This window comes from Capra hircus, chromosome 9 (genome assembly GCF_001704415.2).
Source record: "Capra hircus breed San Clemente chromosome 9, ASM170441v1, whole genome shotgun sequence".
Taxonomy (NCBI): domain Eukaryota; kingdom Metazoa; phylum Chordata; class Mammalia; order Artiodactyla; family Bovidae; genus Capra; species Capra hircus.
Window position 1 is genome coordinate 63,788,457 of NC_030816.1, and position 24,981 is coordinate 63,813,437.

General features: G+C 35.2%; 1 protein-coding gene across 5 annotated transcripts in view; it reads right to left on the reverse strand.

The window, feature by feature from the left end:
• REPS1 (RALBP1 associated Eps domain containing 1) overlaps nt 1-24,981 on the reverse strand; it is an 89,175-nt gene that overhangs the window by 28,992 nt on the left and 35,202 nt on the right. For 4 of the 5 annotated variants that reach the window (XM_018053271.1, XM_018053270.1, XM_018053268.1 and 1 more), the window contains exons 2-9: nt 19,125-19,248; nt 17,267-17,463; nt 16,981-17,134; nt 16,191-16,315; nt 15,522-15,684; nt 15,180-15,243; nt 13,649-13,803; nt 1,592-1,713 (exon numbers count right to left, since the gene is read on the reverse strand). In XM_018053271.1, coding sequence (XP_017908760.1) covers nt 1,592-1,713; nt 13,649-13,803; nt 15,180-15,243; nt 15,522-15,684; nt 16,191-16,315; nt 16,981-17,134; nt 17,267-17,463; nt 19,125-19,248 — 1,104 coding nt within the window. The remainder of the gene's footprint in view (nt 1-1,591; nt 1,714-13,648; nt 13,804-15,179; nt 15,244-15,521; nt 15,685-16,190; nt 16,316-16,980; nt 17,135-17,266; nt 17,464-19,124; nt 19,249-24,981) is intronic. The other variant, XM_018053269.1, reaches the window with a different exon arrangement.

The following is a 24,981-nucleotide window of genomic DNA, read 5'->3' on the forward strand; positions in this document are numbered from 1 at the left end:
AAGAAATATTAAAATGTGTAAAAAAAGAGTCAATGTTAGTTTTAGTAGCATTTTTATTTTCTACACACAGTAAAAAAAAAAAGAAAAGAAAAATTATGACATTCAGAACCTTATTAGCAAATACTACAAAATGAAACTTGCTAGGAATATTTAAGAAGAAAAAACGCAACTGCTTAAATCAGAGATCAAAGGATTTCCCTTCCTAATTTTTAATGATCACGTGATTTTATTTAGAATGAAGATGAACTGAATTGAACTTTTGAATTGAGATGCCTTAGAGTTACTTTTACTTATGAAATGACATTGATAAAAATACTTTTAAAATCTGACACTGCTTTTTAAAAATGACAGAAATTAATAAATGCAGCAAAAATAGTGCTTTCAAGAAACTGACCCTATTCTCTTATAATAAAGCCTCTCTACTAGTAAATTCTTTCAAGGCTTAAATTTTCCCTCCAGAAAAACACTCATATAAATTGTTTTATAACTGACAGCACAACGGATGTATGTTATAATGTCTCAGAAATAGGTATCTGTGATTATGTCATAAAGCAGCGGCAAGCACTTTAAATCTGCCAGTTACTTCTCTGTTTTTCAACTGTACAAAATTAACTGGTGTCTCTTAAACCCAATATTTTTCTCTCTTTAAAAGACATGGAAAACACAGAAACTTAGAGGAATTTCTTCCTGAAAGTCAAAAAAGTTTTATATTTGTAGCACTATCTAAAAGTGATATAAAAAAACTGTAAGAAAAAATATATAGATATAACTTGTTCACAAAGAAGACTGCACTAATAAGTTAAGCAGTGTTCTTCAATTAGAGATCTACAGAGCACTAAGGTTTAACAGAGGAGCCTCAGGGAGCGCTTTGTGGAGGCAGGGCCTCAGGGTCCTCTTCCCTTATTCTAACCAGAGTGGTCCTACTTTCACTGTTTTATATAATTGAGTTCCAAAGTAATGGGGCAGAGGGGAAATGTGTCTCAAATTCTGTTTTGTATGCTGTGCTTGGTCTTACATAACATGGTCTTTATATAATGGTCTTTAACCAATGCATTTAACAGGGTTGAATCATTCCATTTTGTATTAAACAAAATAAATTACTACAAATAGCCTGGAATACTTTTTTCATGTGGAAAACTGGTTGAGCGGCTTCTTATATCACTCCAGATGCTAAGATTCGAAATCTATTATCCCAGGCTTTCTTACAGGAATGAGAAGGCAGTGTGACACAGAGGGTGTGCTAGCTGACTGAATGTCAAAGGACTTGTGTTCAAACCTCAGCCCTTGTCCCTTACAGGCTGTAAGATATCTTGTCTAAGACATCTACCCTTTGACTGTTAAGTTCATGCACCTGCCTCATCTAAGGCAAAGGGTTTTAATAGGAATGAATGGTGGAAACTAAATGATAGTACATGTATGAAAAAGTACTTTGAAAACCTCAAAGAGTCATATAATTACAAGTATCTATCATAGTCACATTTGATATGGTCCATACGCATGCTGAAAGAGCTATAGGCTGAAATTACCCTGCTTGGAACTTCTTACCTTAAAAAAGTGAACGTTAGTGAAAGAAAAGGGAAGCTTTGCTAACCTCACTGCTCTGATTCAGCTCAGGCCAAGTCTGGTTTAGTGACGGCATTGATGGAGACTTGCTTGGAGGAGCTTCTGCAGGAGAGCCTGAATAACCTACCTCACCTGGCTGATCCCCAACATCTGCAATTTAAAAATAGAGAAATTTTCTATAAATAATATTTTAGTTCTGGAATACTTATTCATAAAAACCAAACAGAAGATTTTCACAAGTAGTAATTTATAACCTGAATTTCCTTTTCTCACGTTCCCCAAACAAACATTTTAACAATTAATCAGGCAATATGTATTCCTGCTACTTATTGTATATCTGAAACCAGAGTTTTCCATGAAAAATAAAATCTAGTTAGAAATACACAGAGAAAGAATGTTCTACGTAGCAATTCAATAAGGTACTTGAATCTTCTAATAGAGATGGATTTGTACCACTTCCCAAAGTGTACTTCGAGGAACATTAATCAGCAAGGCATTTTTTAAAATTGTTTTTTATTCAAATAAATCTGAGGATACCATAATTCTCTGCTGGATGTGTCCCCATGCAAGACCTAGAGCAAATAAGCTTTGTTTAAATCAGTCTTTCCCAAATATAAACTTTCTTAAAATCAGATAAAAATCTCTCAACATTCCCTTGGCATATACTTTAGGAAATGTTGATTTACACTAGTTCACTTGCATTTTCTCTATTAGTCTTCCCTGTAACCAAGAAGCAGCATATATTTTTAAGGCAGACAGCAAAACGAGAGAAAGAACCCAGGCATGAGCAAAAAGCAAAGTCAATAAGCCCACATGAAACAAACTTATCGTTAGGCTCACTAGCATTTACAGACTTAACCAAGAGGACTACAAATCCATGACACAATTTCAAAGTGGTTTTTAAAGTATTATGTGATATCATGTCCTACTTTTAATTAGTTAAGGCCTCATCTAAGCTCTCTCTCAAACTGTAATTTTAAAATGGAAGAAAATTTCAACGGTAACTAAATTCTCATTCCAATCTTCCCAAGTTTTACATGGCTTTGAATATAATTCCTGTCTGAAAATCACATTAACTTTGCCAAATTAATGGAGTATACCTAATCTGTTTAGAACCTGTGTCAAAAAATATGATTCTAATATCCATCACTATCTTTTTGTTTGTGACCATGGGTAAGCTGAATAAAATAAACAGCACCTGGGTTTCTCCATCAGAAAGGAAGACACTTGCCATTAAATGTTAGTACTATATTTCAGATTCCTATAGAGACAGACATATAATAACTTAGTGATGTATAGGTTTAACCTTTCAATCTATTCGTAAGTAAATCCTTCACACTTTAGTACTGAACACAGAACCTCATACTTACTAGGCACTCAAATATTTACTGAATGAGTTACTTTTTGTGATCTTCATTTAAATTCATTCTTTAGTGTTATTTCCCTAAAACCAGAGTTAACTACTGAGACTTTGGAAAGTTCTCAAAATTTTTCTTCACCTTATCGTGAAGAAAAGGTGAACATGATTACCTCGAAATATCAATACTTCCCTTTTACTCACCCTGACATTATTTCTTTATAAGTCAAATCACACTGCAAGTTCTAATCTATCATATTTTGATAAATTTTGGTTTTCAAAGATCAAGAGTTATTCAGCTTTCTTTCTTACTTCCATGCCTTCTCAATAAAAGTACCATAGTGATACAGAACCAGTAAGAGGCAGAAATGCTTTAAGTAACATTCTATAAAGACTTTTAAACTCAAGGCTCTCAGAGAACAACTAATGAAAAAAATTATTTATGATAAATAGTAGCAGCAAGTTCCTCATGGAGACAGCTTGTGGTTTTCAGTCTGAACAAAAATCATGGACTTTTTTTCCTATGGTAATAAAGGGAAAGGCAGTTGAAGGAGGATATGGCTATAGATGTAACAGTTTACTGGAAGTGAAACTGTTAGAAGGATAGAGATTGAAGAAGTATCTTTAAAAGATCCCTCAAAGCAGGTATCAAAGAAATGAGAAACGGAATATAAATAGTATTAACTACAGGATGACTAATTTTCAAAAGAACCTATTCAAAAGTCATATTCCATTTCACTTAAGCTCCGAATATCACCTTAGAGCACCCCGGGGCCCTCATCTGACTGTCTAGATCTCTGTTTCCCTGTTAGTCCACTACTGAGAAACTTAGGGCCAGGGTGCATGCCACTACCACTGCTGGGAAGTTCCGGTTTGGGATGGATTCTGGGCACCTCTCTAATTCACTGGTATAAAGGTGCAGCGGGTCTAGCCCCTTGAGGCTGAGAACTGAAGTTAGTCACTCAAATACTTACACTTCATAGTCATCCCAATACAGTTATTTCCCTGGAGTAGTAGTTCTTAAAATTGTGAACCATGGACTCCTGGGAACCCCCATGACTCTGCTAGGGGGTCTAAAAAGTCTATTATTTTTGTAATAGCAATAATGCTTTTTCCCCTGTGCTGGCACATGCACTGATGGTGCAAAAGCAATGGTGGGTAAAACTGCTAGCTTATCAGCAAGAATTAAGCCAGTGGCTCCTAAATACACTAGCAGTCATTGTGTTCTTTATGCCACGCATTCCAGTTAAAATATATAAAAATAAATAAACCAATAACTTCACTAAAGAATGTTAACAAATAAGCAGTAAGAATTATTAATTTTATTAAATTTCACCCAAAGACTCATTTTTAAAATACTCTGTATGATAAAATGGGAAACATATATAAAGCACTTCTCCATACTAAAGTGCAGTGGTTTTCTCATGGAAAACTCCTTGTGTTCAGTTGTTAGCTGAACAGGCCACTTTTTTCACTGAACACTATCATGCTTGAAAGAATAGTTGATAAAACTATATAATTATTCATACATGGTACAGCACAGATTTCCTCAAAAATGGATTAAGTGATCCTGTATTTAAAATCACTATTTTTAATATTTGTTACCAATGACAAAGTTTGAACTTTTAAGTGAAAGTTGGAATTCTGGAAAATGTATACCATGTCTATAAGCTCAAGAGCTTCCCAGTACTTAAAAGACTTCTTCGACAAGATAGGTTGCAATATTAACAACTACACTTTTTGATACTTTACAATAAAATGTTCCAACATTTCAAAGAGCTGTATAACTCAATGAACTGATATTTTACAAATAATCAATGCATTCTGTTATAAAACCATGAGTGGGTAAAAGATTCATTCAAAGTGCAAGACAGATCTATGTAATAGTACAAACAATTCATTAATATGGCTTCAGTTTTCACTGCAATTAATCTTTAAGAAATTACTATTTGTTGAATTTTGGGCTAGTACCAAAGAATATCCAAAATTATATGAAAATAGTCCTTCTTTTTACTATGTGAGGCCAAATTTTCTTCATGTTCCAAGAATTAGCTATCTTTTTCTATAAAAGGCCAGAGAGTGAATATTTAAGGCTTTGTAGGCTTTAAGGTCTCTGTTGCAACCACTCAAATATGCTACTGTGGTCAAAAGAAGCCACAGGTAATTCATAAAGGGATAGGCTTGGCTGTGTTTCAATAGAATTTTATTTTTGGATGCTGAAACTTGAATTTCATATATTTTCATGTGTGATAAATTTATTCTTTTTTGAAAAAAGAAATCACTCTTTGCTTGTGGGTTATACAAAAACAGTAAATTGGCTCTGGTCTCAGGGCTTAAGTGCGCCAACTCCTGCTATACTTCAAAATAAAACACTCATCAGACTGATGTAGAATGCAGACAGATGAGATCTAAGCTGTCTTCTATTAAACCAAATATTAAAGAGATTTGCAAAATTGTAAAACAATGCCACCCTTTTTGCAATACAGCTATTTTCCTTAAAATATCTATGCTAATATATAAGGAGTCTATTTTTATTTCAAAATAAAGAAGTAGCTTTTTAAGTGTATCACTTTTAATTCCTAATAAAGTTACTATTGATAGATCTAATCTACAAAAACAGAGCTTTTCTGAGGGTCCACAAATTTTTTTAAGAATATAAAGGGATCCTAAGACAAAAAATTTTGAAAAAAATCACTGTCTTAGAAAACTCAAAAATTATCTCTGGAATAAATTAGCAAAATTGCCCATTGGTTCTTTCTTAATTTCATACATAGAACAAATGGCAGTAGAAAAAGAGCAAATTACCTATGTTCTAGAAACTAACAGTCATGAGTTGGAGGGAGGCATTAAGTGTATAAATTAACTGCACCTCCTCCAACTTGGCTCCTTACAAATACTCCAACAAAGGGCTTCACGACCATCCACAGGGTTGGTTAAGTCTTTAAGACTGTATTCTTATGGAGGCAGGGGTGTAGTTTTACTCTTACCTGAGGCAGTGTTCCAACCTAGCCTCCTGCTGGAACACTGTGTCAACCCTGCCTCCCTCCTGAGGGTTCTGCTCTGCCCCTGACATCATCAGAGCATCAGGGCTGAAAAAGAAGAGCATGAGCCTAAATTATTTGTTAAAGTCAACCCCAAAAGGGCTTTTATGCAGAAAGTATTCCCATGTATAAAAAGTTTGTCTGGAAAATACAACCTAGTATGATCATACTGATGTACTATTAACCTACACTGAAAAGTTAGTAATAATAACATTAAAAATACAAGCCTTATTTTCAGGCTAGCATTAGCAAATAAACAGTCGGTAGTTTTCATCCTTTGAGCCTCCATAGACTCTTAGAAGTTCCCCAGATTCAATTCAGTTCAGTTTACCTCCTGAACAAGCTCTTTCATGAAGAGCTTCAGTTTTATTCTAGGTTTATAACCTACCTAATCCAAATTTATCTTATTTTCCTAGTATTATACTCAATATACTAAAAAACTATTTCATAAATGACTGCCAGGTATTATTAATCTTTTAGAAATATATATACACTACCTGAAATCTTATGGTTTAAAACTTATTTTCAAGTAGCAAAACAAATCCAAGAAGAATTCTTCAATCATGAAGGTTCAAGGTTCTAAGTTCATTTAACAGTTTCATCTAAGCAAAAGTAACTATATATTTTATTTTAGGTGTAAATATTATCTGTACAATAAAAAAATTTTAACTTAAAAATGCAGATTTCAATAAATTTTGAGTTTTCAAAAACAAACCTTATTAAATAGTACTTTTCTCATTCATATTTTTAAAAGACAGAGGCAAGAAATGCATATGCAGAAAGAAATTAAGGACTCAATTTAAGATATGCTTTGCCTTGAATGATATTACATGGATCTAAAAACTAAGCTCTAGTTCCAAAATTAGTTCCACTTCTCCCTGATACTCCACAAATGGAAACCTACTCAGTAAGCAGATCTTAAGAAGGACTCAATTTTGAATTAAAACCTAAGATTTTTACTTCTAAAATTGAAGTAAAAACATGTCCAACAAGGTTTGAAAAGAATAAAACATTTACCCCAAATTCTAATTAAACTGCACTTGTCTCTTGCTCTCTTTTTTTTTTTTGGCAGTATTTATCAATATTTTATAGCAAATACTGTTTTGACTGAGCTATTATACTTCAAAGAAAACTACCTACAGATAAACGGGAGATTTCCATTGTCTAAGGATACCTAAAAATGGAAAAAGCCCATTTAAAGCTAATCCAATTAAAATAAGGACTCAAGTTTCATAAACAGAAAAAAACCAACTAAACTGGGGCTTTATCTTTAAGACTAACATAGAAAATGAGTATAAAGAGTGAAAGATGTTAAAAACTTGGGGTGAAATTTGGTGGCACAATTAATAAAAGCAAGAATTCAGTAGTGTGCATTGTTACTGAGGGCTTATAAGTAAATACAGTAAACAAAGATACAGTATTGTGCAAGGAGATGAGGCTCCCATTTATTTCCATGGAGCTCTCATCCTAACAGAGCAAGACAGACATCCTTCACTTCATTTTGATTTTCACAACACAATCATCAAGATAAAATCTCATTTCTGCAAAAATAATTAAGGGTATCATTAAATATTCCCAAGACTCTTATTACATCTACTGTATTTAAACCATAATCTTGTAAAGCCCATAGTGTCATTCTTGCAGAGATTTTCTCCTTTACGTATGAGCTAGCCTTGTTTGTCACTTTTCTGAGACAAACAGAAAAGTGTTTGTCAATTTCTGCCAGGAATTTGAGGTGGCTAAGTATTTTTTCCAATTTCATTAAGTGGTGCCCCTTTGCCAGTATTTGCAGTTGTTCTGATTCATCAATTCCAATACCCCACTATCTGAAAAGAATGACACCATTAAGAATGTATACAGATATGGGGTGGGGTGTGTTTGAGAACTAATTCCTTAGGTGTAGTGGTAATGGTGAATATTGTGCCTATTTTCATTATTTTTATCTTTGCAACTAAAGGCACCTGGAGAGCAAATTTTCCAAAACAAAGATTCAACTTTCTTTGTATAAAACAAAGATTCAACTTTCTTTGTATAAAACAAAGATATGTGGTGTTGTTGTTTTTTTCCCAGCACCATTTTAAAGGTAAAGCCAGGAAATTATCTGAAAATTCCATCAATATGAAGCTGGTTGAATGAAGGAACATTCATACGTATGACAAAGAATGTGACAACTCTACATGTAATAAAGTACAGAGATGTATAACATTATTAGAAAAAAATTCACGCATGCATAGTGTGATTGCACTTGTATAAAAACAGCTGCATGTGTTATTTCTGTAGGCTTTTATATGTTAAATTTTCTGGGTGAAAAAAACTTAACATTAATCAACCTAGTCTCAAGTATGGCTTTTTGGCAAATTACTCATAAATAAAAAGTCTCTGGCTTTAAAAACATTCATGTTAAGTACCACTAGGAGCCTGGAGACCTATGCTATGTATCATATTAACAACAATGAAATACACTCAAATTTACTGCTTAAAGAAGTGATTATGGAGAAGGACACAGAATAGTGAACAAATTCCTTTCCGTCTTTGAGCATCTCAACCAGATACTACCAAGGTACTCATGTGAGCAGTGTGGCGTGAAGACAGGAAACGGTTTTAAAAAACAAGTGGTTCAGTCATTTGGACATTTCAAAAATGTGAATGCCTACTTATATACTCAATTTGCACCCTGTTAGACACCATGAACAAGACAGATCTGGTTACTACCTGCCCAGGAACCTCTAAGCTAGTTTAAGAGCCTGATCAAATGATCATAAAATATATACATAAAATAGCAATTGTGCTAAAAAGATGATTCTTTGGAAACTGAGTCACGGAGTTTTAAGATAAATAGCAACTTAACATGCTTTCCTTTTTCTTTAAGATACAGTTGTGGTAGGTTAGCACTGTAACCTTAAATCTTTTTTCAAGTGAGGTGTATAAATTGGGAGACTGGGAATCGACACATATATGCTACTATATATATAAAATAGGTTACTAACAAGAACCTACTGCACAGCATTGAATATTCATTGGAAGGACTAATGCTTAAGTTGAAGCTCCAATACTTTCAGGCACCTGGTGCGAAGAGCCAACTCACTGGAAATGACCCTGAATCTGGGAAATATTGAGGGCAGGAGAAGAAGTGGGCGGTGGCAGAGGATGAGAGGATTAGACAGCATCACTGATTCAACGGACAGGCATTTGAGCCAACTGTGGGAGATAGTGAAGGACAGACGAGCCTAGTACGCTGCAGTCTGTGGGGTCACAGAGTCAGATGTGACTTAGCAACTTAACAATAAGAACTGCATTGCCAAATTCAGAGATGTTCAATGTTAAATATTTTAATTCAGGTCCACACAAGTACTTCTACCTATGAGCCTTAGAGTTTTCTGGTTTATCTGGTATTTGCGCTTAGTCGCTCAGTCGTGTCTGACTCTTTGCAACCCCATGGACTGTAGCCCACCAGGCTCCTCTGTCCATGGAATTCTCCGGGCAAGAATACTGGAGTGAGTTGCCATGCCCTTCTCCAGGGGATCTTTCCAACCCAGGTCTCCCACATTGCAGGCAGATTCTTTACCATCTGAGCCACCAGAGAAGCCATTTGATATTTAATCCTATAAATCTGTCCAAACGACTTTGGATAAAATACATATTTACCCCACCTACGTTTGCACGCCTACAAGCAACTGTAACTTGTCATCATTGTTCATCATCTACCTTTCTATAAGAGTTATTTAAATTATAAATACAGAATACTTGTGGAGCTAATGGCTCAGTGGTGAAGAATCTGCCTGCCAATGCAGGAGACTTGGGGGTTCAATCCCTGGGTCAGGAAGATCCTCTGGAGTAGGAAATGGGAATCCATTCCAGTGTCCTTGCCTGAGAAAGTCCATGGAGAGAGGAGCCTGGCAGAGTCCAGTCCATGGGGTTGCAAAAGAGTTAGATATGACTTAGCAACTAAACAAAATAACAAAACATCATAAACTTATGACAACAAATGATTTTATTTTCAAAGATATAAATTGTTAAGAAAAATATTTTACTTAAAAAATGGCACATATTTAGCATAATAATGCAGAGTACACCATGAGAAACGCTGGGCTAGAAGAAGCACAAGCTGGAATCAAGATTGCCAGGAGAAATATCAGTAACCTCAGATATGCAGATGACACCACCCTTATGGCAACAAGCGAAGAACTAAAGAGTCTCTTGATGAAAGTGAAAGAGGAGAGTGAAAAAGTTGGCTTAAAGCTCAACATTCAGAAAATGAAGATCATGGCATCCAGTCCCATCACTTCATGGGAAACAGATGGGGAAACAGTGGAAACAGTGGCTGACTTTATTTATTTTTCTGGGCTCCAAAATCACTGCAGATGGTTGATTGCAGCCATGAAATTAAAAGACGCTTACTCCTTGGAAGGAACATTATGACCAACCTAGACAGCGTATTAAAAAGCAGAGATATTACTCTGTCAACAAAGGTCCGTCTCATCAAGGCTGCGGTTTTTCCAGTAATCATGTATGGATGTGAGAGTTGGACTATAAAGAAAGCTGAGTGCCGAAGAATTGATGCTTTTGAACTATGGTTGGAGAAGACTCTTGAGAGCCCCTTGGACTGCAAGGAGATCCAACCAGTCCATCAGTCCAGGGTGCTCATTGGAAGGAGTGATGTTGAAACTGCAATACTTTGGCCATTTGATGTGAAGAGCTGACTCATTTGAAAAAACCCTGATGCTGGGAAAGATTGAGGGCAGGAGGAGAAGGGGACAACAGAGAATGAGATGGTTGGATGGCATCACTGACTCAATGGACATGGGTTTGGGTGGACTCTGGGAGTCGGTGATGAACAGGGAGGCCTGGCGTGCTGCAGTTCATGGGGTCGCAAAGAGTCAGACATGACTGAGCGACTGAACTGAACTGAACTCAATAATTATTTACTGAGCTACTTAGTGCTTGCTTGCAAAGTGCAAGGTCCTGAGGATACTAAAAATGAATATGGTCATTTCCAGTTTTTTAAGGTGCTCAGAATGTTGTAGCAGAAAGAAGGGAACAAAAGAACAGGATTCAGCATAATGTGTGCCAAAAGTAACAGCAACGTAGGATATGCTTCGAAAGATCAGAGGAGACAGAAACCACCTATGCCTGTAAGTCACAAAGACTCCACAGAAGGGATATTTACGATAAGTTCTCAGGTCAGCCAAAAGAAAGTATTTAGGTATTTCTCCTTTAATTGGGAACTTCTAAAAACACAGCTATTTAAAAATGGTTTTAAAATATATTGATTGCATTACAGTGTCACACAACAATTCCTATATTTCAAGGGACTTTGTGTCATATAAATCTCAGGCTTACAATAGGTAAGAGAAAAAAGATTAAATGGTTCTTCCCACCTCCAAACAGAACTCCAAATTTATCATTTATAAGTAAGCAAAGCAGATTTTAATCTAATATTGTGTGGTCAAAACATTTACAATAAATGTGATTGGAAACCCATATAATATTTATTAGAATTGGAAAAAACTGAGTCTTTGACACTTTTAAAATTATAGTTAAAGCAATAGTGTATAGATACATGCAGGCAAAAAACCAGAGTGTCTCTGTGCTAAACAAATCCAGCAGACGTAAAAAGACAAATGCCCAGGAAAGAACTTCTTGAATCATCAGTCTTAAAACTCCATCAGATCAACATGACAAAGAATAAGATTTTATTTAAATTAAAGAAAGAAAAAAAAGACTCCACTGCCAAAACGTGAAAGCCAGATTTCACCTATCTGAATCCAACAGTTAATAAGACCACAGAAGTCTCCAGAAAATGACATACAACAGAATAAGTCTGACTTATTTCTTGTTAGTACACTACCAGTTTTTACAAAATTAAAGTCATAGAAAATCTCTACATACAAGGTTCAATTTATAAATCAATGATACAGCAAGTCTGTAGCTACCACAACTGTTTCCCTTTTGGCTTACCTAACAAATATGCTAAACAAAGAAGTAGTTTTTATCTATTTCTTAATTAGTCTAAAGCTGAAGCTCCAGTACTTCGGACACCTCATGCGAAGAGTTGACTCATTGGAAAAAAACTCTGATGCTGGGAGGGATTGGGGGCAGGAGGAGAAGGGGACGACCCAGGATGAGATGGCTGGATGGCATCACGGACTCGATGGACGTGAGTCTGAGTGAACTCCGGGAGATGGTGATGAACAGGGAGGCCTGGCGTGCTGTGATTCATGGGGTCGCAGAGTCGGACACGACTGAACTGAACTGAACTGAACTGAACTGAACTGAAAGCAAAGTTATCTAACAAAATCACTTAGCTTTCAGCTCAAGTTAGAGGGTGAAGTGAAATCGCTCAGTCGTGTCCGACTCTTTGCGACCCCATGGACTGTAGCCTACCAGGCTCCTCTGTCCATGAGATTTTCCAGGCAATAGTACTGGAGTGGATTGCCATATCCTTCTCCAGGGGATCTTCCCGACCCAGGGATCAAACTTGGGTCTCCCACATTGTAGACAGTCATTTTACCATCTGAGCCACCAGGGAAGTGAGCAGTTAGAGGGTAACTAATACCAAATAACTACCTGAAATGATCAGGAAAATCCTGGGATTCTCACAGCACAGTGTTTGTAAAAAACTGAAACCAAGAGTAAATTATTTAATCAACCTATTGGTTGGTAATACGTTAGGATACAATTCAGTCTTAAAATAGGTAAAATTCACATTTCAGGTGGAGAAACAGATGAAAAAACAGAGTAAATGGTTAGAACTTGCCCAAGGTCAGAGAGTAATTAACAAACTAGAAGCACACTCAGGTTCTTAACTCCAAGGAGACTTGTTCTCTTCTGGACAGTAATGACGTGTATGTGGTTCCTTCCATATAATTTAGAAAAAGAAGTCAGATCATTTCATTTTTGAGTTAAATAGAAGTTGCCCTTTTAAGAGCCAAATTCTGTTCTATCTTCTTAAAACTATAAAATTCCTTCCAACATAATACACAAAAGAGAATTTAGATTTAAAAAATTTGAAAACAGTAATTTAGTTTCAATTAAACTTATTAAAGAATTTAGCATTAATTTCCTCTTATTCATTCAGAATGCAAGAAAAATGTATTCTATTCCTGTTTCCTTTTAAAGAAAGCTACCAGTCAATATGAGCCCTTATAAAAACTTTCTGGTAAACATTTTTTAAAAGCATTATCTATAATCAAATACAAATTTTCCAGACTTCTTCAGAGTCTGAAGAAAAGAAGTGGGCTTTTTAAAGGAAATGCTTTCGGATTGCAAAGATCTAATGATAAGTCAGGCATTCCCTTCAACAAATCAAGATGCATTAAATGAAAAAATGCTGATAATGAAGACTGGCTACTTTACGCACTTCAGATAATTTATAATACAGTTAAATGACACAAAATAACAAGACACTGTGAAAGGCTCTTCAGAGCTTCACAATTCATAAGTGTTAAATGAAACAGTAGCATACACAGTGGCATATTTTCTTTATCTTTTTATTTCAAGTTTACTAAATAAGTGAAACCATTATTCCAGGTTTAGCCCATACAGTCTATTCTGACGGCAAATTTATGTACTTCTGATGAAATGTCTAAGCTCTTAACCTAAGTTATAACATCTTGATTTTGCTTTAAGAATCAAGTGTTATATTTATGAAGATATGCAGTCAGGTCTCTTCAGCTCCTGATCTTACCTGCTGAATCTTCCAAATCAATCAGTTTGGGCATTAAGCTTTCAGGGAGTTTTTCCGGTAAGTCATAGCCATTCTTCCTAGCAACTACCAGATGAAAAGCAGCACAAAACTCATCCAGTGTCAAGGCTCCATCTTTATCAAAGTCTGAGAGTTCCCTAGAATAAAAACTTATTATTAATATAATCATATTCTGCTTTGGCTCTTTTAGGTTTCAAAAAGAAGCAAGAGAAATTATTTCCCAGAAAATAAAAATTAAGAATTTAAAAAATTCCACAGATGGAAGGACATGTAGTAAAACAAGTATGTGCATGCTAAGTCGCTTTAGTCATGTCCGACTCTGTGACCCCATGGACTATATAGCCTGCCAGGCTCCTCTGCCCATGGGATTCTCCAGGCAAGAATACTGGAGCATGTTGCCATGCCCTTCTCCAGAGGATCTTCCCTACCCAGGGATCGAACCCGGGTCTCTTATGTCTCCTGCATTGGCAGGCGGGTTCTTTACCACTAGCGCCACCTGGGAAGCCCAAAACAAATATAGCAAACTGTTAATTGTAGGCAGTGGGCCGTATGGGTGTTCAAGGCACAGTTCTTTACACTTTTCTGTATACTTTAAATTCTCATAATAAAATGCTGAAAAAATAGTCCCAATAAATAAAGTCACCAAAAAATGACCTTTAACACACTTGCATTTCTAGTAAAAGGATTTAGTTAAACCCTGGCTTACTTAATAAGTCCCTGAAATTTTTAAAAATTGTTTTTATTGTTATCAAATTTCTACATGTATGCATTTTAAAGCATCTAACAGAATTACAAGTCCTGATACATTGAAACAGCAGCCCCACCCTGGTGCTCATTTCCTGGTTGCAGAAGCAATCATTTTTAAACTTATTACCTTAAATTACATAAATGTTAACAGCATGCATATCTTGTCAGTTCTTGGTTTTAGGCATTATCTACCTGCTTCCTACCATAGTATCCTATGCGTCTAAAGATGCTACTAACAAAGTAATTTAGAATATAAATAAATACATTGACATAAAGTAGAAATAACACGTATTTATCTGATAATTGCTTTAAAAAAGTAATTTGTGATTGCAATATGTGTTCTAATGGCTAATTTCAACTACACACCAGCTATCCTGAGTCTCAGCCTAAATTTAAATGGGAGCTAAGCATGTTCTTGAGATCATGCCTTGGTATAGGACTTACTAACCCTGTTAAAAACCAAATGGGATAGATAAAACCATGTATGAGCAAACCAGCTTTTATGCCACACATTATTCTTTCAACAAGAAACAGCTGATACGGCTTAAAAACTTTTAGCACACCTTAAAGAACTACTGCAGAGTAATCACTTAGTTCCATTCTAAAGAGAGAGAGAGAAGCTGGATATTATGAGGCAATACTGAGTTCTCTGAGAACATTCTTGAAAAGGTTACTCTCATAGTTTATTTTTAAGTTCAAAAATCTACCCGCTGTAAACTCGTCTGAAACAACCCACATTACCCAACTAATGATATACCATACTTACCAAATATGAGAAAGTTCAAGAATAGGAAGTTTCGATTTTGTAAAAAACTCTTTAGCTGCAGATCCTGAAATATTAAAACAGTGTTGTTTAGTATTATTCTGAACTTACAGCTCCAAGAATAAAATGTGAGCTAAGAGTCTAAAGACTTCTGCCACTGAGAAAAAGGTAACCTTAACATGTGTACATGTCATATTTTTGGTTTCTAGTGACTATAAACTTTTTAGACAATTTGAGAATTAATTTATCCTTTATCATCACTGATGAATGAAACCATATCTTTGAGATTATGAAACTGAGACCATCCTATCCCATTTATAAGAACTTCTGTTTTTAGCAACTCACCTGGAATAAATCCGTTTAGATCAGGCTGAATGGTTTTAAACTGATTTACATAATACTGTCTTTGTTCATCTGTTATTTTCCAAGGATCGTCATAACTACTGGATTGCCTACGAATTTCATTGGCAGTTGTAGCTGAGGCTACAGTTCGTACTGTTGTCTGGTCCTGTAATGAAACATTTTTTCCTCAGTACAGTATCTATCTATATGCCTATATGGACCAAGATCGTTAAGTTACTTATCTTTGAAAGTAAAACTTACTTTTTGTGGATGTTTAAAAATAAGTCTTAACAAACTCATCAACAAACCACATATTTGTTATATAGGCTATTAAACATTTTTGCACAAAGATTACATAAATGTGTAGAATGATAGCAATATGTAAGCAACAGAAAGCTATGTAAAAGGTGCTAAGAAAGCCAAGCAAATACATTCCTAGATGCAGAAACCTTTCAAAACTTCACTATGGGATTAGCAAGAAAATCAGCCAAAACTTTCAATAAAACATTCCAATGAAAACAGACTTGAAGAAAAGGCACAAAGTTCTTTTTTGTTTTAATAAAAGAGTCAACTTGCATTTATAAAATGTGCAACAGCAAAATATAGAAACAATGACAGCAGCAATACTCTTAACGAAGCAAATAAAAACGCAATACCAATAAAATGCCACACCTGGACAGAAGCAGGATGCATGGTTAAAAGAGTGCTGGTTGGTGGAGTATCAGCAAAACTGACCCAATTTTCTTGAGGTGGAGGTGGAGAATGTCCTGACCACACTGCATCACCAGCAGAAGAACCTAAAAACAGGATGGGTAAACATGCTGACTCACTTTTGGAAGAAAAAATAAAGTTAGCAGGTTTTTAATGATAACAAATCACCACACATATGAACAAGTTTTCTTTTAAAAAGCTAATTCTGAGGAAATAGTAACAACTTCCAAAACGGAATCTTATCTGCCAATTTAAAATTATACCTCATTGGGCATAATAACCAGTTTACTGCTATAATAAGCAATAGAGCAGCAGAATCATTTTTATAACAAAGTATACTTCCCTTCACTAATATAATATATATACCTGGGAATATATCTCCGATATAATATATCTCTTATACATTTTACCCTTCAGATAGAATCTGATACCTATAAACTTTTGTCTAAGCATCATATATGTAAGTAAATGCAATTACATTCAATTTACTTAGAAACTTTCACAGTTGGCTTTTGCTTCTATTTAAGGCACTTAATGAGTCTGAGTAAACTCCGGGAGTTGGTGGTGGACAGGGAGGCCTGGTATGCTACAGTCCATGGGGTTGCAAAGAGTCAGACACGACTGAGCGACTGAACTGAACTGAACTTATAAATTAAAAGCTGACTTAGAGGCAACTCTTAAAGGAACATTATCAGGTTTCCTTCCATTTACAATCCTTAATAAATGTCACTTTAAAAAATTTTCTAAATACCTGATTGTGCTTCACCAAAGGGAGACCAGAACGGCCCAGGTCCTGCAAGAGGCCTCTCACTGCTTCCTCCACTGGGATGACGGTTGTGCTTCCTCCATGTGTGTGGAGAAGCTGGTGGAGACTGCTGTGGCGAGACTACTGGGGACACAGGTTCCTAGAAAGAACATCATTATTTGACAATTTAAATTTTAAGGTAACAATGTCATTACTCAGGCCGTCAATAAATGCTTTAGTGTAAGCATTCCCACAGCACATCAACTGACAGCATGTACATGTACATGATTACCTGCTGATCTACAGATGCACGAGGCTGGACAGGATCATGGCTTGTGGACCCTTTTTTCACTTGTCCCCTGCCAGGTGGTGGGGGGATTACACCAGAGTAAGATCCTTGATTTTCAGAATCTGAAGAATATGAGGCTGCATGACGAGATTCCTGTTCGTTTTTTGAAGCAACAAATCTTGGCAGAGGAAGGTCCTTTACTGTTAACCACAAAAATACTTGTTACTTCAAAATGAAATAGGGTATACACATTAAAAACTGAAATGAGAGATGAATTTCCTATTAGAAAGAATTTTTGCAAAAACTAAGAAACAACAGACACAAAATGTTTATCGCCACAAAACTCAGATCATCTCCCTTAGATTGTTTAGGGAAACTCTAATCTAGAAGGTAGTAGTAACAGCAAATGGTCACTCTAAGGGGTTAAGCTGTACAAAATGTTCAGTGCATATCAGGCCTTTGTTTTTACTTTATCTCATAACCATATAAACCTTACAAAATCCCCATTTTACAGGTAAAAAAAGTGAGACTCCAAGATGCCAAGGTCACTGACAGTAACTGACTATTAGGATCAGGATCTGCAGCCAGGTCAGTCTGACCTTGAAGCCTAGACTGTTTCTACTCACACTGGTTCCCTAAAGGAAGATGTTAGAGCTCTAAACAAAACAAGAATATGTCACTAAGTTTGAAACTAGATTAATCTAGACATTTTCTTTGAAGAAATTCATGAAAACATCTTACTGTCCACCTACCAAGGACACAGTACAAGGCGTTTAGTTATACCTCCCACTTTAGTCCAGCTATGACACTCCTACATGCAAATATTTTATATTCACTTTTAAACAGAGAAAAGGATAAAAGACTGAGAATGTCTCTGCACATTTCTAGACTAGAACAATGCAGCAGCAGCAGCAGCATCTTTAGAAGAAAGTGTACTTCCCTGCACCATGATTACCTGCATTTCTCTTTAGGCTCTCCACATTAGGGAGGGAAAATAGTAATGTTTATGCAGTATTTATATAAAGGAAATAAAAATTACCTAAAAAGAATGTAAACTCTCAATTCTAGAACAATGAAATGAGAGCTCCACGTTGAAAACTTCTGGATGACTATTAAACAGAGGTGGTACTTAAAACTATTTTATAAAAATTCTAACATTACAGAAAACCTCAAGTTTTCTCTTCCCACCCCATTCCCTATGAAAACCAAAGAACTCTGCATTTTAAGAATGAAGAAGAAATTCTTAAGGGTTTAATTCTTAAGAAATTAAGAATTTTCAACTACTTGGGCATCAATAAGCCTTCAAATAATAGAAAACCACATTATCCTAGGTCATACTTGTAGGGTGGGCAGATGTTTGTATTTGGGTTTTAGTCTGCCAGTATTTTAACACTGTCTCTACCAATCAAAATTTTGGTTAACTAATACTTTCTAAATTTCAAATGGAACTTTCATAGTTTTTCCAAACAGGAAAACACTAAGTATAATGTTGTTTTATACTTAGTAGAAAAGAATATAAGGAAGGCATATATGAAGATAGTCACTACAACTCATCAGCTACCTTGATAAAATTATTCTTCTAAATTCTAAGCATTTTTTAGTAAATTAAAGTTGCCATTTTAAGTTTTTATATTACCATAAAATATGTGTGAAGTACATATATGCCATAACAGAGTTAAGGTAGACACATTTTTCTAATATTAACAAATGAAAAAAGCATGGCAAGAATAGTCACGATACTTTAACTCAAGGTCGCAAATGCCACTGAAACATCAGAAAGACTCCACAGTTCTACTGACTTGACTTCACTTTTGATTACAAGTTCATTTTCATTTCAGTTACTAATATATTCCATAGTTACCTGTATTTATACTTTCTACTCTTAAAGGGAAGCCAGACTGGGCAACAGCTACAAGTTTTAAAGCAATATAGAACTGACTTCTTCCAAAATAACCAAGTCTTGTTGCACCACAAAGCTCCATAATCTATAAAAGAAAAAAATGTTAATATCAAGAATTATGACAATAATTCTCCACATAAGCAGCTATCCGACCTCTGTAACTTTTCCAAAATGCATAGCTGACATATGGCATATTACTCTCAACTGACGACCAAACTCTTCAAGTTTCAGTTTTAAATGTTTGAAAATAAAAAGGCACTGACCTTACAATAGGTTATCATTCTTACTTAGTAAAATTCATGTGATAAACAATTATATTTTATTAGAATAACTTTTTTCTTAAGAATCATATCTTTTAGAAACAAATGTACCATCTATTCTTCTTCTTCATAAATACTGTGCATACAATAGGGTCAAAAGTTCCTGCAACTAATAGATTATTACTCAGTCATTTAAGGTAAATCATAAAATGACATACTAAATGGGAAAGGGCATGATCCATAATTTTGACCACATAAACACAAACTTTAAAACAACCAGATATATGAAGATTCTACCAGCAAGTTTGCTAGGTAAGATTGCAAATATGGGTTATTTCTCTTTACTTTCCAGATTATATTTAATGTGGTTATACTACTTTCTTTAAAACAACAATTTTTGTTTGCTTTTTTTAAAAAAAAGCATGAAGCCTTTTAAGGATTGTTCTAGTCATTCAACAAATATTTCTTGACTGGCTACTACAAGTATCAAACTGTGCTCAGCCACTCAGTCTTATGGGACTCTCTGGACTGTAGCCCACCAGGCACCTCTGTCCATGGGATTTTTCAGGCAAAAATACTGGAGTGGGTTGCCATTTCCTTCTCCAGGGGAATCTTCCCGACCCAGGGATCAAACCTATGTTTCCTCCACTGGAAGGCAGAATCTTTACTGCTGAGCTACTGGGGAAATGAGAATTTTAGGTTACAAAATTAAATTATAATCCCAAAAGGTGTATTAAAATCTATTATACAGACATCTGGAAAAGGCAATGGCAACCCACTCCAGTACTCTTGCCTGGATAATCCCATGGATGGAGGAGCCTGGTAGGCTGCAGTCCGTGGGGTCGCTAAGAGTCGGACACGGCTGAAGTGACTTGGCAGATACAGACATCACAAAGTAACCCTAAAACAAGCACTAAGTAACCTTGTCTGAGCGTCTCAAAAATCCAAATTCTTGTACAAAGAGAGCATATTTAGTCTATTTTCTTTTTCCCAGCACATTCAAAGGAAGATTAAGGTACCTGAGATGTTGTGATAATAAGTCAGAAGTATTTAGTAGAATTGCAAAAAAGTACCTATCAATGGTTCAGCAATATATCACAATAACAATAACCGTTTGTTTTCTTTCACAAGGAATGAAGACAGTCAATTTCTGCTATGACTGATCATCATGGGAGGAAGTTCCTGTTTCTGCCACTAAGGGGCATCACTTCTGTGTAAATTTAAAAGGGCAAGGAGGATAAAGAGGCAGGTTTACATTAAGAGGACTATGGGGAAAAGGAGGGTGAGAGTTAGGAATGGAAGAGCACACAGCCATGCAGGGTGTGAAGGCACTGTGTTATGGTTATTATGCCCACTTGGAACCCCCTCAGGGATCATTATACATCTCAGATACTTTTATTTATAACCCAAAGCATCTAAATATACCAGGTAAGAGCTAGATAAAGGGAAGACCTAAAAGGAGATCACGTGTAGTTTGTTTATCCCTATTACACCTGTTTCAGGTGCCTGTGGGATTTTCAGGGGGAGATATCCCGGGAACAGAACAAAGAGGTAGAGCTCAGAAGGGAGTACATTGAGGAGATATGCTCCATACCTGGGAAGCAGACAGGAGGTCATGACTGAAGTTGGGGGACCAATAAATAAGACTGCCAGCAAGCCCAGAGTGACAAAAGGAAACCTAACAGGCAGGTATAAAAAGGAGCTTATGAAAGAGAAAGTGGGAAAAAATACCAGCAGAAAGTGGGAAACCAAAGGGGACAAGGCTTTGGAGGATGCGAGCAAGCTTTAAAGGAAACAATCATTGCACATACAGATTTACATACAAGTTGTTATGAGAAGCAACCTAAACTCACAAGAATATATAAAATTAATTATGGAAAAGCCATATGAGAAAAATATGTAGCCTTTAAAATTCACTTATAGGATTAATGTTATGAAAGCAAAAAGCAGAACACAAAGCAGTATATACATAAGCATAACCCAATTCTATTATAATATATACATAAAAATGGTAGTGAACATGCCAGCGTGTATTTCTGGGTGCTGAGATTAAGGAATATTTCTATATTTATACACATGAGGCTGTATTTACTCCAAAAACATATAATATTATTTAATCAGAAAATTGATAAATAATTTCTAAAAAGGAGCATCAGTAGAACCGCCAAAAAGGGGGGGAAATATACTCTATGTTTTGCAACTATGTTTTGTTACTTGAGCAGTTATAGGGATGCGGTAGGGTAAAATCCAGTTAGCAATGGGTTAGGGAATAAACAGGAGGAATTTAAGTGGAAAGAGAAGTACAAAACAGGTTAAGATATTTGGCTTTAAAGAAAATTAGTTTAGAAGTGTACTTTTGCTTCTCTTAAGTCTCAGAGCTAGTTCAGCAGAAGAGACACTAGAAATCAGGCCTTTTGATTCCAAACCCAAAGTTCTTCCCAGGATGTAAGGGTGAAGTGGGGAGTGGGATGGGGTAGAAGAGCAGGAAGAAATGCTAGCCTTCTACTGTAGCACACATAACAAAATTTTAGACGTCTGTATGCCAAGCTGCCACCTCAAGAAAGATGTTTTGAAAAGAGTAGATAAAAAGAATCAGGGGCAATAAATGAAATTATTCCTCTACAGCTCCTCCAGCTGCATCCCTTACGAGACTCATTCTGTGACCCAAGTCAGGCATGTGTGTCACTGTGTGAACACTGTAGAGGAAGAAACACGTTACGACATATAAATTTACAAAGTAATACCTGACAAAATAGTCTAAAGAGGTCTATCAAGATTGAAATTACCAAGAAGTCTAAATTACTATCACAATCTGTGAAGTAGACAAAATCTGTCTCTAAAGAAATATTTGGAATAAATTCCTAGAAGGAGACCTGCTAGACCAAACTATCAGTATATTTTAAAACGTATTACCAATCGCCCATTGCCTTTCCAAAAGGTTACTGAAACTTATTCTCTCACTGTCAGTATGAGAATGTTTCTCATCTTTTGTCATTTCATCTTTTTCTCCAGCAACTTGAAAAGCCACTCACATACTTAGATGTATTTATTTTTAACCTCCTGTGTTACACAGTTCTACATAACTATTCCTGGATCTGTAGCATTCTTTTTTTTGTCATCTCCTAATTTTTATAAAACAATTTTAAATTGGGATACAGCAGCTTAACCTTCTTTTAAAATTACTTTAGCTTTATAATATTTATTTATTTTTTGTTTTTTTTTAATTTATTTTTTTTATTTTTTTAATTTTATTTATTTTTTTATTTTTTAAATTTTAAAATCTTTAATTCTTACATGCGTTCCCAAACATGAACCCCTCTCCCACCTCCCTCCCCATAACATCTCTCTGGGTCATCCCCATGCACCAGCTCCAAGCATGCTGTATCCTGCATCAGACATAGACTGGCGATTCAATTCTTACATGATAGTATACATGTTAGAATGTCATTCTCCCAAATCATCCCACCCTCTCCCTCCTGGAGTAAGGTTAGCCCAGCCTTCGCTTTTTGTTCTTGTTTAGAATTTCCTTTGCTTAATTTCATGTTACTTAATCTTTCAAATAATCTTTAAAGTCACTTATCAAAATAAATTAAGATTTTAACTGGGACAGCAATTTTCACGTACAGTCTGGTTTCTAACTTTAACAAGACCACTTCACTGTTTTATCATTAAGGACACTGTTGACTAATACTGTGCAACACCTTTGTTAAGAAACTATTTAGCTAGTTCTACTATTCTAATAGTTTTGTTTGGGGCCTTATATTTTAAAAAACCACAGAGAGATGTTAGTTTTATTACGTGCATTTTGGGGCAGAAAATGAAAAGATGGTTAATTTTTCTCTTTGGCCTTATTAATAGTTCTATTAATAGAGTTCCTAACATCAAACCACCCTTTGATCCCTAAAATGAATTCCATTTAGTCATGGCGCATTACATTTTCAAATAATATTTATATAAAATTTTAACCACAATCTTAAAATGACTAAGTGTTAAAAAAATATTATATCTGAGAGGTATGGAATTGATATTAGTTGGCTTTGTACACAGAACTAGCAAGCTTTACTTTTTTCCTGCTCTAAAATACTTTAAATAGATTAGGAATTACATAATCCTTAAAGATTTATTAGACAATTCACCAATGACACAGGGTCAGCATCTCTGATATACAACTCATTTTCTTCCATGTTATTGGGAATAAACTAGGTTTTCTATCTCTAAAATATTCGATAATTTCCAACAAAATCATTTATCCAAATTTAGAAATTTATTATTAGTTCAACATTATTCAAAGGAGTCACTTTTTAAATTGCCTCTTTATGGTAATTTTCCCTTATTTAAAATCATGCATATTTGTGCAAAAGCTTACACAGCTATCTGATCATGAAAACCACTTAAAATCCCTAAGATACAGAGTCCCACACCCTTTCCATTAGATTCTAACTCATTTAGGAAACCCAGGGCCAGCGAGTGATTGCTGGTCTAATACTGACAGCTACTGAAAACGATTAACCTTTATTTTATTAACATTACAAAACTTGTATGCTCATGGTAAAAGAAATAAGATATACTTAGGATACAGAATTAAAAGTTCTTATGATCCTCATCAAAAGTAACAATTTTTTAATGTTTTTCCAATTTTCTCTACACATATACAAACATATGAGCACACATACTTCACATACACCTTTTACCCATATAGGGTCATACTATACATGATTTTTTTCCACATAATACTATTCAAAGATCTTTTTATATCAGCATATATAGTTCTCTCTCATTTTTTTTTTAACACAGTGTTCCATTGCATGGATATTCTTATTGCAAATTAACTAGCCCCTTACTGATGAACATTTATGTTTTTCCAGCTTTATATTACAAATAATGCCATAAACATTCATGTGCATGTATCTATCTTTGTACACTTGTACAACTGTAGAACAAATCTGCAGAAATAGAATATGCTTTAAAATGAAACATAGTCAAGTACTGTAACTCTGAGTAACTGTAACATCTTACTGAAGGGCACAGAATCCTGGCTGCCTGGATTTTCTTTTTTCCAGGAAAAGATAAAGTAGATTATAGTTTGCTTTAATACCTACAGAGATTACTGTAGTTAGGCAATCATTCTATATCATTCATACAGTATTTGAGGAAGTTATATAATTTTAATGTGCCTCAGTTTCCTCATACGTAAACTGGGGAAAAGAATACACCATCTCATATGGCACTTACAACAAGGTCTGGTCCACGAATATCATTATTATCACTTTTTACTTACCATCCTGATCATAATGTACTCAATTTAGTCAGCGATGTCAAAGACTAAATCATTCTTGAAAACCACATTTTCCTGAGAGCTGAGAGCTATCGCCTATAAGCACCAAATTGGGTTTTATTATAATTTCTGAAGAATAGTCTTTAAATTCTAAAATACAGAGTGCCCTCATACCTTCACAAGTATTTTGAACTTGTGGCTTAAGACAATACACCAAACACAGAAATTTATCTCCTTTCCTTTCAGGTATCTTTTTTAAATGATAGTAAGGGAATTCATAAAA